At 39.5% G+C, this 14,332-nt stretch overlaps 1 protein-coding gene across 1 annotated transcript in view; it reads left to right on the forward strand.

Annotated features, from left to right (window-relative positions):
• Positions 1 to 13,956, forward strand: part of rars2 (arginyl-tRNA synthetase 2, mitochondrial) — a 61,076-nt gene extending 47,120 nt beyond the window's left edge. Inside the window, exons 17-20 of the mRNA XM_073056397.1 lie at positions 2,005 to 2,100; positions 4,387 to 4,461; positions 6,903 to 6,966; positions 11,483 to 13,956. Of these exons, the coding sequence (XP_072912498.1) occupies positions 2,005 to 2,100; positions 4,387 to 4,461; positions 6,903 to 6,966; positions 11,483 to 11,569 (322 nt within the window). The 3' untranslated portion in view covers positions 11,570 to 13,956. The remainder of the gene's footprint in view (positions 1 to 2,004; positions 2,101 to 4,386; positions 4,462 to 6,902; positions 6,967 to 11,482) is intronic.
• Positions 13,957 to 14,332: the final 376 nt, after the last annotated feature.

The following is a 14,332-nucleotide window of genomic DNA, read 5'->3' on the forward strand; positions in this document are numbered from 1 at the left end:
CTGACATCAGCAGTTGCTTAGCCGGGCCTTGTGATATGCACCAGCTGCTCGTATGTCCATCCTCCACCTGTTTCCATGGTCGCATGACCCAGATCAGGGGCTAAGCAAGTGCTACTCCTGGCCCAAGGGTGACCAGCTGGCTAGCAGAGGGAAGGAGTGCCTTACACCTCCTTTGGTAGAGACACATCCCCACCTAGCCACCCAGAAACTGATTTTTAAATGCCATTGTGCAACTTGTAAGTGTTTTTTTTTTAACTCTTAGTCTCTGAAATTTCACTCGGATAGATACAGAGGGAAGAAAAAAAATGTAAGTCAGTATAATCAAGATATTAGGATGATTATGTTCAAGCCAGGACTTGATCTGGAGACATTACTTCAACTCAAAATGACAGCCAGGGAAACTAAATTCAAGTAATTAAATAAATCTGGAGGGAGAGAAGCTCAGGGAAAGGCCATAGTTGTCATTGTGTTCATTTGGGTTGGGGAAGCTGTTGTCCGTACCTAGTATGGACTCCAGAACAATGGCAATAACTCCCTGAAAATGGCTTAAAAAGCCACAGAGGTCAGAGGCAACTTGGCATCCTGTGAGCAAATACATTTTTACAAAGTAATGTAATAAATGTGTTAACAAATAAATCCATTACGGGTAGTTCTGACATTGTTAATACTAAAAAGTTGTTTTGGTGTCACCTACAGATACTTAATGTAAACTATTTAGAACGTTTTCATTAAAACAGATGGTTGTTAATTAATAAATAATAGATAATATTATCCAAAATTGATGATGTGTCATTAAGTAATTTAGAGGAATCTTAAGAAAATGTTATACGAATTTGATAGACAAGGTGTGGTTGAGTGACAGACCTGTAGAGTTAACCACAGAATCAACAGAGTAATTGGTTTAATTAATGAGATAGAGTGGGAAATCTGTTCTGCATACTATTCATGCAGATTATTTCAAAATACAAGTACATTGAGTTGGTACAAGGAAAAAGCAATAACTATTGCCAAATATAGTATTACGAAGTGCAGATAGAACATAAGATGCAAGGGCCAAGACTAGGTAAATTGTGAGGTTAAGAGTTCATTTTTATCATACAACTGTCCCTAAGCCTGGTAGTGCATGACTTCAAGCTTTTATATCTTCTGTCTGATAGAAAGAGGGGGAGAAAAGACAACATCTGGGGTGGCAGGAGTATTTGTTTCTTTCCTGAGGCAGCAAGAAGTGTAGACAGAGACAGGAGGGGAGGCATGTTTCCATGATGGGCTTAATTATGACTACAACTCTGCAATTTCTTGTGGTTATTCAAATAGAGTCATGAAAAGAACAAAATTATTTATAATATACACATAACTGTAGGAAATTGATATTTGGCACATAAGTCTATAGTTGCAAGATGCTCAAAATTCTACCTGAGATATTTCCACTGAAGCTCATGGATCAAGAAGTGATGGACAAAAATTGTACAGGTAAAGATTTACCGGTAATTTCCTTGCAAAAAAAAAGATCTCCCAGAGCCACAGCAAAACTCTATAGCAACAGTAAACTTAAACACATGAGATTGAGGTAATGATTTTCAGGGCCTCTTTCATCATATTTCTTTAGGTATTAACGTTTCTTCATAAAATATGTTCCTTAATAATACTTCTCATTAGCATTTCTAACAATGTGGTTAAAAGCAATTAAGGTTAAATATCCTTCTGTTGCAAAGATAAATGATAGTAGAGAGGCACCTCGGGAATGAGACATTTCTTATAGTCCACGAGATCTAACAAGTTCAGTGCTGAGAAGTTCTAAATCTGTACATGACGTTGACCTACTCACATTCTCTCTTTTTTGGTGTTAAATGATTAGCAAACTGGAAAGTAAATTGAATGACGCTAATTATAAATGAGTTTTTGTTAAACTAATCAGACCAAATTCTGTCTATTTGATATTGACTACAGTTTTGAAGTACCCTGCAATGTTTGTTCTCTTTGATGTATTGACCACTATAAATTCAGTTTACAGAGACAGTGTGAAAATGGAGAAATTATGCAATTCAACCCAACTTATTTACAAGATCCTCAGGCAATTGCTTTACTACAGCATCTCCTCAGGTACAAATCCCATAACTGCTGAGCTACGTTATTTTTTGAGGATTCGATAAACTAGATAATTCCTAATTTTAGTAATTGTGAGGGATCTGTTTCTCCATTATCCAGTGGTGAAAATCTTGTTTTCATTCTTCACCTCTGATGAAATATAAAAACATAGAAAACCTACAGCACAATACAGGCCCTTCGGCCCACAAAGTTGTGCTGAACGTGTCCCTACCTTAGAAATTACTAGGCTTGCCCATAGCCCTCTATTTTTCTAAGCTCCATGTGCCTATCCAAAAGTCTCTTAAAAGACTCTATCGTATCCACCTCCACCACTGTTGCCGGCAGCCCATTCCACGCACTCACCACTCTCTATGTAAAAAAAAACTTAGCCTGACATCTCCTCTGTACCTACTCCCTAGCACCTTAGACCTGTGTCCTCTTGTGGCAACCATTTCAGCCCTGGAAAAAAACCTCTGACTATCCACACGATCAATGCCTCTCATCATCTTATACACCTCTCATCCTCTGTCGCTCCAAGGAGAAAAAGCTGAGTTCACTCAACCTGTTTTCATAAGGCATGCTCCCTATCTAGGCAACATCCTTGTAAATCTCCTCTGCACCCTTTCTATGGCTTTCACATCCTTCTTGTAGTGAGGCAACCAGAACTGAGCACAGTACTCCAAGTGAGGTCTGACCAGGGTCCTATATAATTGCAACATTACCTCTCGGCTCCTAAATTCAATTCCACAATTAATGAAGGCCAATATGCCTTCTTAACCACAGAGTCAACCTACACAGTTGCTTTGAGTGTTCTATGGAGTTGGACCCCAAGATCCCACTGATCCTCCACACTGCCAAGAGTCTTACCATTAATACTATATTCTGCCATCATATTTGACCTACCAAAATGAACCACTTCACACTTATCTGGGTTGAACTCCATCTGCCACTTCTCAGCCCAGTTTTGCATCTTATCAATATCCCGCTGTAATCTCTGACAGCCCTCCACACTATCCACAACACCTCCAACCTTTGTGTCATCAGCAAACTTACTAACCCATCCTTCCACTTCCTCATCCTGGTCATTTATAAAAATCATGAAGAGTAAGGGTCGCAGAACAGATCCCTGAGTCACACCACTGGTCACCGACCTCCATGCAGAATATGACACATCTACAACGACTCTTTTCCTTCTGTGGGGAAGCCATTTCTGGATCCACAAAGCAATGTCCCCTTGGATCCCATGCCTCCTTACTTTCTCAATAAGCTTTGCGTGGGGTACCTTATCAAATGCCTTGCTGAAATCCATCTACATTACATCTACTGCTCTTCCTTCATCAATGTGTTCAATCACATCCTCAAAAAATTCAGTCAGGCTCGTAAGGCACGACCTGCCCTTGACAAAACCATGCTGACTATTTCCTAATCATATTACAGCTCTCCAAATGTTCATAAATCCTACCTCTCAGGATCTTCTGCATCAACTTACCAACCACTGAAGTAAGACTCACTGGTCTATAATTTCCTGGGCTGTCTCTATTCCCTTTCTTGAATAAAGGAATAACATCCACAACCCTCCAATCCTCCAGAACCTCTCCCGTCCCCATTGATAATTCAAAGATAATTGCCAGAGGTTCAGCAATCTCCTCCCTCAACTCCCACGGTAGCCTGGGGTACATCTCATCCGGTCCCGGTGCCTTATCCAACTTGCTGCTTTCCAAAAGCTCCAGCACATCCTCTTTCTTAATATCTACATGTTCAACCTTTTCAGTCTGCTGCAAGTCATCACTACAATCACCAAGATCCTTTTCCATAGTGAATACTGAAGTAAAGTATTCATTAAGTACCTCTGCTATTTCCTCTGGTTCCATACACACTTTCCCACTATCACACTTGATAGGTTGAATTTAAAGTTGAAGTAGAAATGTATTGTCTCCAATAGAAACCTTGTCATTTTGTTAAGTTGATATCTTAGAGTTTTAAAAAATTCTTCTTCTTCAAATTCTATGTTTTATGCTAAGAAATTCCAAGCCTCAGTATAGAATTTTGGACTTTTAAATACTCAAAGCAAATATTCCGTAGAAGATTCAGGGTATAATCAAGTCTGTTGTAACCACTGGTAACCGCTGACTGATTATTGGAAAACATTTGAATCTTTTTTGAAAAGCCACGTCGAATTTGCCTGTTAAAATGGTTTATTGGAAAAACAAATGTTCAGGTTTGTAATACAAAAATTTAATTTTTATATTTAAGTGCTATGAAATGGAATGACAAGGGGTTCAGTATTGTGTTCTTTTAAAGGTACGATGAAGTTCTTTATCAAGTTTCTGAAGACCTCCAACCCAAATATCTTGTTAACTACCTGATAATGCTGAGGTAAGTGTACTCTCTGTATCATTGATCACTTACCTAGATAGCAGATTTCAGTTTCCAAAGTGGCATCATGTTTATTGAATATCAAAATTGGGGTGAATGGAATCCTTACTAAAGTTGGATTCGCTGGTCTAGTGTTGCAACAGATTATCTTTGAATTTCATTTTATTTCATCATTACACAAAATGATTGCTGAGGGTGCAGTCAAAATTGTTACTGAGAAAGATTGTTGTCTGAACTTGCTGGTGTAGTTGCAAGAAAATGTTTCTCTGAGCTTCAGTTTCTAGAATCAGGTGTCAGACATAAAATACAGAAATTCCTAAATTTATAACAAACAGACTCTCTGCTGAGGTGATAAATTATGGATCTACTTGTTGCTATAGCTAATAACGCACCGCCCACCAAAATTCTCATATACTTTGCCCAAACTTTAAGCTAAGCAGAATATCTTTTAAGAAAGCATTCCTTTGTTTTTTTTAAATTGAGGAGTGGTTAAAAGGAATTGCCATTCAGAAAAATATTTTGTTAACCCAAGGGTAGTGCATCAGATGAACACATGAATTAGGAGCTGAAATAGACCACCCTGAGCTCACAAGCCTCCTCTGCCCTTTAATAAGATCATGTCTTTATCTCCATTATGCATTCCCATCATACCACAGTAATTTTGCTTATCTGGCACATGTCTACCTTTATCTTAAATAGTCATTTTCTGCTGCTTCCACCATTTTGAGAAAATTTTACAGTGATCCCTCATCCTCGAGGAAAAATTGCACCTCATCTCCAACTTAAATAAATGGCCTCCTAGTTGTAGATTTTCCTAGAAGAGGAAACCTGCTCTTTATACTCCTTTGTCAAAATCCTACAATGTGTTTCAATCAAGTAAGCATGTTTCATTCTTAAAGTCCAGAGGAAATGAGTTTGGTTTATCCAGCCTTTTCTTATAAGACACTCATTTCAAGTAATATCTACTGTTCCTCGTGTTATGAAAACATTGTCAACCTCTTTAAATTATGACAACAGACCCTACATAACTGAAACTTAAAAGTTGTACTGCATAAAAACAGCCCACGTCTATGTGAAGTTTTCATACTTATCTGCACTAATCCTGCTTGCCTGCATGAATTCTATATCCCCTTATGCTCTGCTCATTCAGGTACCTATCCAACTGACTCTTGTTACTGCTTCTGCCTCCACCACCTCCTCTGGCAGTTCATACCAAATACCAATTTCTCACTTCTGTGAAAATATTGCCCCTCAGCCTCCTTTAAGCTCCCTCCATCTTGCCTTAAACCTTTGTCTTTTAGCTTTAGATGTTCCAGTCATAAAAAAACAAACCCTGGCTGTCTACCCAATCTAAGCCTCTCACAATTTTATATACCTCCATTCTATCACCTCTCAGCTTCCTTTGCTCTTGATTTTGACCTCCCTGCCTTGGTATTTATTTCCAATTAATGACAACATTCCTTTAACCTTCGACTGTACAAACCTTTTGCAATTCATGCACGGAGATGCAATTTCCTCCGCATCCGCTCACTGTTTAACATAAGTAGTGTTGTTTATCCCGCCTGGACATGGACATTACACATTTGGAATTCTTGACCAGTAAAAAGTACCATGGGGACTTGGCCGCTGTGTAAATTCAAGACAGATTGATAAACTTTTGAGTATGAAGGGATATTGTGTTTGTAAACTGGCACTGAGTACAAGATCATATTGATTGGCAGCAGAGGTGCCAGCAGCTAAATTGTATAATACTATTTATAATCTTACTGTACATTGCACAGATCAACATGCTGCATGTACTCAGTTCACTGAATCTCAGGAGATACAGATAAACTAGAAGCTGAATGTTTTAGATTGACTTCCATGAATTCAAATTGGTGTTTATATTTGTTCCAGGCTATCACTTGGAATAGCAGGGTTATTGTTTAAAAAAAGAAAACTTTCCCTACAAGTTTGCATTTTGCCTGATGTTAGGACATTTGATTCCATTTGATATTGCAGTTGTAGAAATAGTTTTGACTAATGGAAGATTGCAATTTTATACATTATTAAAATTCAACTTCATTGATTAAAATTATATATTTTCATTGAGAGTAAATATAGTTTTCCAATTGCTCCATTTGTGAAAAGACGCTGAGTTGAGATATGGTTCAGTGAACAGTATTCTCACAGCATCTAATCTACAAGCATGATGGAGCTTTTAGACTGGGAGATATTGCACCCAAGTCTGAGCTCTTATAACAGCATTTGTGACTGAGCAACTTTCAGCCAGCTTGTTCAAGTACCAGTCTAGAGTAGAAAAGACAGACTGATTGTCTTTTCACCTTAGTAGCTCATGGAAGTAATTTATATATAAAAAAAGAAAATAATTAAGAGTAATAGCCTTTTATATGAATATTTTGTTAATATATACAAATGCTGAAGTATTTTTCTTTTTGCAGTCGTCTTGCTTCTATAGCTCACAGGACTCTGCATATTAAGGGCAGCATGCCAGAAGTAGCAACGGTTAGTATATACCGTTAGTATATAGTAAGTTGTATTGTCAAATTGGTATAGCAGAAATGTAATGCATTATTTACATAAGAACATTAAAATGAAAATATTTATTTTCTGTAATTTGGAAGATATATACAGTATGATTTGAAGTGATATGTTATCTTCGAGTTCCAGCAATAGGCTTATTTTTAAAAGACCCAATACAACAGGAAAGCAAGGGACAAAATTGGTCCTCTTGAAGATCAGACAGGTCATCTAAGCATGGAGCTCAAACAGACAGACGCAGGATCTATATAGAAGTATGAAAAAAGCAATGAGGTCATGGACCTTATACAGATTAGAGGGGGAGGTGTTTGCTGTTCTGAGGCAAATAAGGGTGGATAAATGCCCAGGGCCTGATGGGATGTTCCCTCAGACTTTGTGGGAGGCTAGTGCAGAAGTATCAGGGCCCCAATTTCTCTGCATCTCTGTTCCAAGTGGATGTCCTTCAATCCTGAAGTCTTGCTCCGGACTCCCCTACCATGGGAAATAACTTTGCTGTATCTAATCTGTTCAGGCCTTTTAACATTCGGAATGTTTCTATGAGATCCTCCCGCATTCTCCTGAACTCCAAGGAATACAGCCCAAGAGCTGTCAGACATTCCTCATATATAACCCTTTCATTTCTGGATTCATTCTCGTGAATCTTCTTTCCAATATCAGTATATCCTTTCTAAAATAAGGAGCCCAAAACTGCACACAATACTCCTAGTGTGGTCTCACGAGTGCCTTAAAGAGCCTCAACATCACATCCCTGCTCTTATATTCTATACCTCTAGAAATGAACGCTAACATTGCATTCGCTTTCTTCATAACCGACTCAACCCGGAGGTTAACCTTTAGGGTATCTTGCACAAGAACTCCCAAATTCCTTTGCATCTATGCATTTTGAACTCTCTCCCCATCTAAATAATAGTCTGCCCATTTATTTCTTCCACTAAAGTGCATGACCATACACTTTCCAACATTGTACTTGATTTGCCACTTCCTTGCCTATTTCCCTGAACTATCTAAGTCTCTCTGTTTCCTCAACACTACCCGCTTCTCCACCTATCTTTGTATCATCCACAAATTTAGCCACAAATCCATTAATTCCATAGTCCAAATCATTGACATACAGCGGAAAAAGCAGCAGTCCCAACACTGACCCCTGTGGAACTCCACTGGTAACTGGCAGCCAGTCAGAATAGGATCCCTTTATTCCCACTCTCTGTTCTCTGCTAATCAGCCAATGCTCCACCCATGCTAGTAACTCTCCTGAAATTCCATGATCTCTTATCTTGCTAAGCAGCCTCATGTGCAGCACCTTGTCAAAGGCCTTTTGAAAATCCAAGTACATCACATCCACTGCAACTCCTTTGTTTACCCTGCTTGTAATTTCCTCAAAGAATTGCAGTAGGTTTGTCAGCAGGATTTTCCTTTCAGGAAACCATGCTGGCTTTGGCCTATCTTGTCATGTGTCTCCAGGTATTCCGTAATCTCATCCCTAACAATCGATTCCAACAGTTTCCCTACCACTGATGTCAGGTTAACAGGTCTGTAGTTTCCTTTTTGTTGCCTTCCACCCTTCTTAAATAGCAGAGTAACATCTGCAATTTTCCAGACATCCGGTACAATACCAGAATCTATCGATTCTTGAAAGACCATTGTTAATGCCTCCGCGGTCTCTCCAGCTACTTCCGTCAGAACCCGAGGGTGCATTCCATCAGGTCCAGGAGATATATCCACCCTCAGACCATTAAGCTTCCCGAGCACTTTCTCAGTCATAATTTTCACCGCACATACTTCACTTCCCTGACAATCTTGAATGTCCAGTATACTGCAGATGTCTTCCACTGTGAAGACTGTTGCAAAATACGCATTCAGTTATAGAAACATAGAAAACCTACAGCACAATACAGGCCCTTCAGCCCACAGAGCTGTGCCGAACATGTCCTTACCATAGAAATTACCTAGGGTTACCCAGAGCCCTCTATTTGACTAAGCTCCATGGAGCATCCAGGAGTCCCTTAAAAGACCCTATCGTATCCGCCTCCACCACCGTCGCTGGCCGCGCATTCCACACTCGCCACTCTCTAAGTAAAAAATACTTGCCCCTGATATCTCCTCTGTACCTACTTCCAAGCACCTCAAAACTGTGCCCTCTCATGCTGGCCATTTCAGCCCTGGGAAAAAGCTTCTGACTGTGCACACGATCAATGCCTCATCATCTTATACACCTCTATCAGGTCACCTCTCATCCTCCGTCGCTCCAAAGAGAACAAGCAGAGTTCACTCAACCTATTCTCATAACACATGCTCCCCAATCCAGGCAACATCCTTGTAAATCTCCTCTGCACCCTTTCAATGGTTTCCACATCCTTCCTGTAGTGAGGCAACCAGAACTGAGCACAGTACTCCAGGTGGGATCTGTCCAAGGTCCTACATTACCTCTCGGTTCCTAAACTCAATCCCATGATTCATGAAGGCCAATGCATCGTATGCCTTCTTAACCACAGAGTCAACCTGCGTAGCAGCTTTGAGTGTCCTATGGACTCGGACCTCAAGATCCCGCTGATCCTCCACACTGCCAAGAGTCTTACCATTAATACTATATTCTGCCATCATATTTGACCTACCAAAAGGAACCACCTCACACTTATCTGGGTTGAACTCCATCTGTCACTTCTCAGCCCAGTTTTGCATCCTATCAATGTCCCGCTGTAATCTCTGCATCTCTCATGACAATATCTCCAGCATCATTTTCTATTGTTCCTATATCTATCCTCAACTCTCTTTTACATGGCTTTGAGCATGACAGGTTGTATCTAACCAATATTTTAGTGTTTTTCGAGGTTAATAGAAAAGTTGAAAAAGGAAAGGCAATGGATGTTGTCTACATGGCCTTCAACAAGACCTTTGACAAGGGCCCACATGAGAAGTTAGTTAAGAATGTTCAATCGCTAGGCATTCAGGATGAGGTAGTAAATTGGATTGGACATAGGCTTCGTGGGAGAAGCCAGAGTGTGGTAGTAGATGGTTGCCTGTCTGAGTGTGAGAGTGTGGAATGAGCTGCCAGTGGTAGTGGTGGCTACAGGTTCGATTTCAACATTGAAGAGAAATTTGGATAGGCTTATAGATGGTTTGGTACAGATCAATGGGATTAGATAGTTCAGCACAGACTAAATGAGCCAAAGAGCCCTCTTCTGTGCTATAGTGTTCTATGGGGCTGACTTGATTGTCATAACTAACAGCAGTAAGTATATTTAATCTCTGGTAAGAAGAGTTGTGGTTTAGTAATTTTAGAGCTAACATAAGTATTAGTGATGTTGTGGAAAATCTGTTTCCAAAGCTTTTGGAAAGCTGGAGCAAAGCAAAGAAAAACCGGCATTAATAGGCCAGTGGTTGCGTGAGAGTACTGGTGGGCTAGTGAGTGGAAATCTAGAACCCACTATCCCAAAAGGACAGTGAAAGCAGAAACCATCACCATGAATTTATTTTAAAATGTACTTCAACAAACCACTTAAAGAACCACCACCTTTTGGGCTATGGACCAGAAAAGTGAAGTGGGATTAATTTGGTTCATTTCGCACATTGTGGGGCAAATGGTTGCCACCTATGCCATTAATTTGTTAAGGTTCTGTGGTGAATCAGTAGAAATCTAGATGATCGTCCTTGCAAGAGCAGAAAAATAAACAAAATCCTGCAGATGGGTATAAAACAAGCTGTAGATGCTGGGAATCTGAAATGAAAACAGAAAGTGCTGGAAACATACAGCATGCCAGGTAGCATTGGTGGAAAGAGACATAGTGTTAATGTTTTAGGTGTTGGAACTCACCATTGAACAGCTTCCCTAGGCACCCTAATCTGACTGGCCCAGTCCTTAAAGCTAAAATTACTGATCTACCTCTGATTCTGTTTGAGTCTGGATCTGTAATGTTTATTTTGTTTCTCCTTCCATTGATGCTGCTTTATTCCAGCATTTTCTGGCTTGTTTTGGCAGTTAAGTACAAGTTTTTGCTGACTTTAGCTGGGAACTAGTAACTTGGATTCTAAGATACGATGGTAAATATTCAGCCCCCATTAGGAATGATCTGAAATGATGTCAAGAAGGACCAGGACATTTTACACGCTCTCAGTTTAAAGGTTGAAGGTGGAGGCACATTAATTATCAGTGTTTGGTAAAATATCAAGTTAATACGCATTTGCAGCTAAACAGGCAGGGTAATAAATGTGTGAGAAACAACAAATTAGTAAAAACAGTGCAGCAACTTGCCACAGAAGTTAGGGATGTGAACTTAGCATTATATTGAGGTTAATGGTGTACCGGATTTATACAACCATAGTGTAGAAACTGGTTTGCATCCTGAGCGTGAAACTGAATATCATTTCAAACTATTTAAATTGGCAATCCCTGCAGTCCAAGAACTGTACAGTATGTTATTGCAATTTATTCAACCAGTGCTCAACCCCAAGAGATAATTGACCATTATTCATCTTTATCTAGGCGAGACTTCTACTCTTCAAGGGAATCTCTTCTGTACTCGCTAATGGAATGAAACTTCTTGGTATCACTCCAGTGGAGAAGATGTGATTAAACTTGTGTTTGAGCAATTGTTAAATGACTTTGCAAAACTTGGGTAAAGATGTGTTTACAATAGCTGATTAAGCCAAATATGCAACTGCTTTTGAGTACTCATAGGGAGACGTGTAACCCCTGGGGAAGGGTCACTCTGTTGCTGCCCTCAGGTGGTATCAATTCAGAGCAAGTGTCCCTCTTGATACCACAAATTCACTTGGTTCACAGGAGGGAAAATAAAGCTGGGAGAAAAACATAGCAACCTTTTTTTTAAATAGTCATCCATTATTAGTTCATTTATTATTTCAAATTATACCAGATACGTTGAGTCAGCCAGCTTGAAGATGCAGTAAGTACAGATTCAAGATTATTAGATCATGCAATATGTTTGAATGTTCATTCAGCAAGGAGTTGAAAGGACAACTTGCTTTAAAGACTAAAATTCATCTCCATAGATGCTGCATGTACTGCTGAGTTCCTCCAATATTGTGTTTCTCTGAATTTCCAGCAACTGCAGCGTCTCTTTTTTTTATATAAGGAATTTTCCACTCCTTAGCTACCAAGCTGCTCCCCTACCTTTGATTTCTAGTGGCCAAAGCTCCACCCACATCTTTGGTATTATTGGAGCTTGTAAAGTTAGTTGTGGGAGGACAGGAATAACAGTAATACAGATTTTTGAAATGAAGACTCGCCTTGGCTTTTCTCATTTAGGTTCTCATAAAGATGACAGTTGGCTTGCTCTTGGTTAGAGTTACATTCTGCGGTTGGATGCCAAAGAATGATTAAAATCCAGTCACAATGGCTCTTGCAGAAACCAATTTTATGCCATGTATAACTATTAGTAATTTTAGGTTGTGCTTAAAATATTAGTCAAAGTATCTCACCTAACATTAAAAATCAGCTAGAACAGAGTACCTTTGTTGGACTTTATGCAAGCCAATCTGCCGTATGTCCCAAGCAATACGGCAAATAGCAGAAACAGTAGCTCAAGAATGCTGTATTTTGTTGTGCTTGTGAGCCTGAGGGGCTTAAAATGGGATGTCACCTGAGTTTAACTATTGAAAGATTTTATTATTAAGAGTTAGTAGTGCTTCTTTGCTCCCTTTACTTTGTTACTAATTGTCTTTATTGGAACCAGTTACTAATATGATTTCCAGTTTCCTATTCTGCTTTCCATAAACAATGCAGAGCAGACTCATTGGGACAAATGACCTGCTTCTGCTTTATGCATTATGGTTTCATAGGAATGTAATGCCCTGGTTAAGAACATGTTTTATTGTATTACTACCGTTAAGTTGTTAGATATTTTATTTTCTACAGCTTTTCTGTAAAATGCAGGTGTGTTCTGTTAAGCTTCACAGTCCAGTATTTTGGTTTCTGCTAAGTTAAGGAGTCATTTGCTCAGCTTAGGAATGTTGCGTTGGCCAATCAAGTTTGTCTTGATAACATTCTGTCCAGTGGGATGCCATGGAACATCTGTGAGATTTTGGCAGCATCAGATTTCTTGGAGTCAGTGGGTTGGGAAGAGGAATTATGGAGAAAAGCACAAAGGAAGACATTCTCAGAACCCCCACCCGGAGGAGAGACCCCATTGTACGAAGTGCTTTATGCGGGCGAATGGTTCCAAAGAGGAAGTGCCAATACTTCTGAGTCAGCCAGTTCGTTCGTAGCGGTCTTCGAATGAAGTTTGGTTGGTGTCTTTCAAGCAGAATGTGGGTTCAGCGGCGTGAGTAATTAAAGTGAAGTACCCAACTATACAGTCTTTATGTGCATATTTAGACTGGTTTAACTGTAATGGACCCTTTTGCTATTAACTGATGGTTAAGTGTTTAAATATCTGTAAACATAGTTCCGCTGTAATTTTATGCCAGTGTAAGATCCGTAATTTCCTGGTGAACAATAACAGCATTCACCATAATTTCTGACCCTCATCCGAACATTACAACTTTGTTTGGGTGAGCCTGGATCATGCCAGCCCTAGATGTGTTGCTTATGGAAGGTGGCCTGCTCAGTTACCCATGCAATGCTGAGTCATGTGGATGCCAGCCAGAGTTAACTAATGAGCCTAGTTTTATCACGAGCTACAGGAAGATAATGCAAGAATTGAAAGCCACCTCCAGACTTTTGAATAAATTGAGGCTTCCCTCATTGGATCCAGTCACTGGAGAGTTGTACGTCAACTGTTGTTTTCTTTCGTCATTGCTAGTTATCTGGACCTTAGTTCATTCAGAGAAATTTAAACCATCTGACTCCCAGTTTTAATCTCATTACAGGGAAGAGTGACATATTTTGCATATGGTTACTGGTGTGCTGCAATCTTGTCCTTGATTGTTCCTAAACCTCAATTTAAAAAGGTAGAATTGCAGATGGATGGAGCAAAATAAAAGAATCTAGAAAATGTCTTCAAGTCTGTAACTAGCTTTCTCCCCACCCTGTTTCCCAAATGCCCCACTGACTGTACTCAGTTCAACTATCTCATGCTGAACAGTGGAAAGACCAATGTAATCATCAACTCCACCACAAACTCAAATCCTTGCTCGCCACTACACCCATGTGTCTGTACAACATCTTCATTCACAAGAGGATTCTTTCTAAGTCTGATAAATAGACTGCCAATGCTAGAGGAATGCAGCTGCTAACTTTTAATAGACTTGACTGTTGCTCAAGTTAAATATGTAGCTGACCATTTGGTTCTTTCAATTGCTTTTCATGGAAGTATGTTACCTAGTTTTTTAATGAAAATCTAAAGAATCCAAGTGATACATAAATTAAACTTTT

This window comes from Hemitrygon akajei, chromosome 9, assembly GCF_048418815.1.
Source record: "Hemitrygon akajei chromosome 9, sHemAka1.3, whole genome shotgun sequence".
NCBI lineage: Eukaryota > Metazoa > Chordata > Chondrichthyes > Myliobatiformes > Dasyatidae > Hemitrygon > Hemitrygon akajei.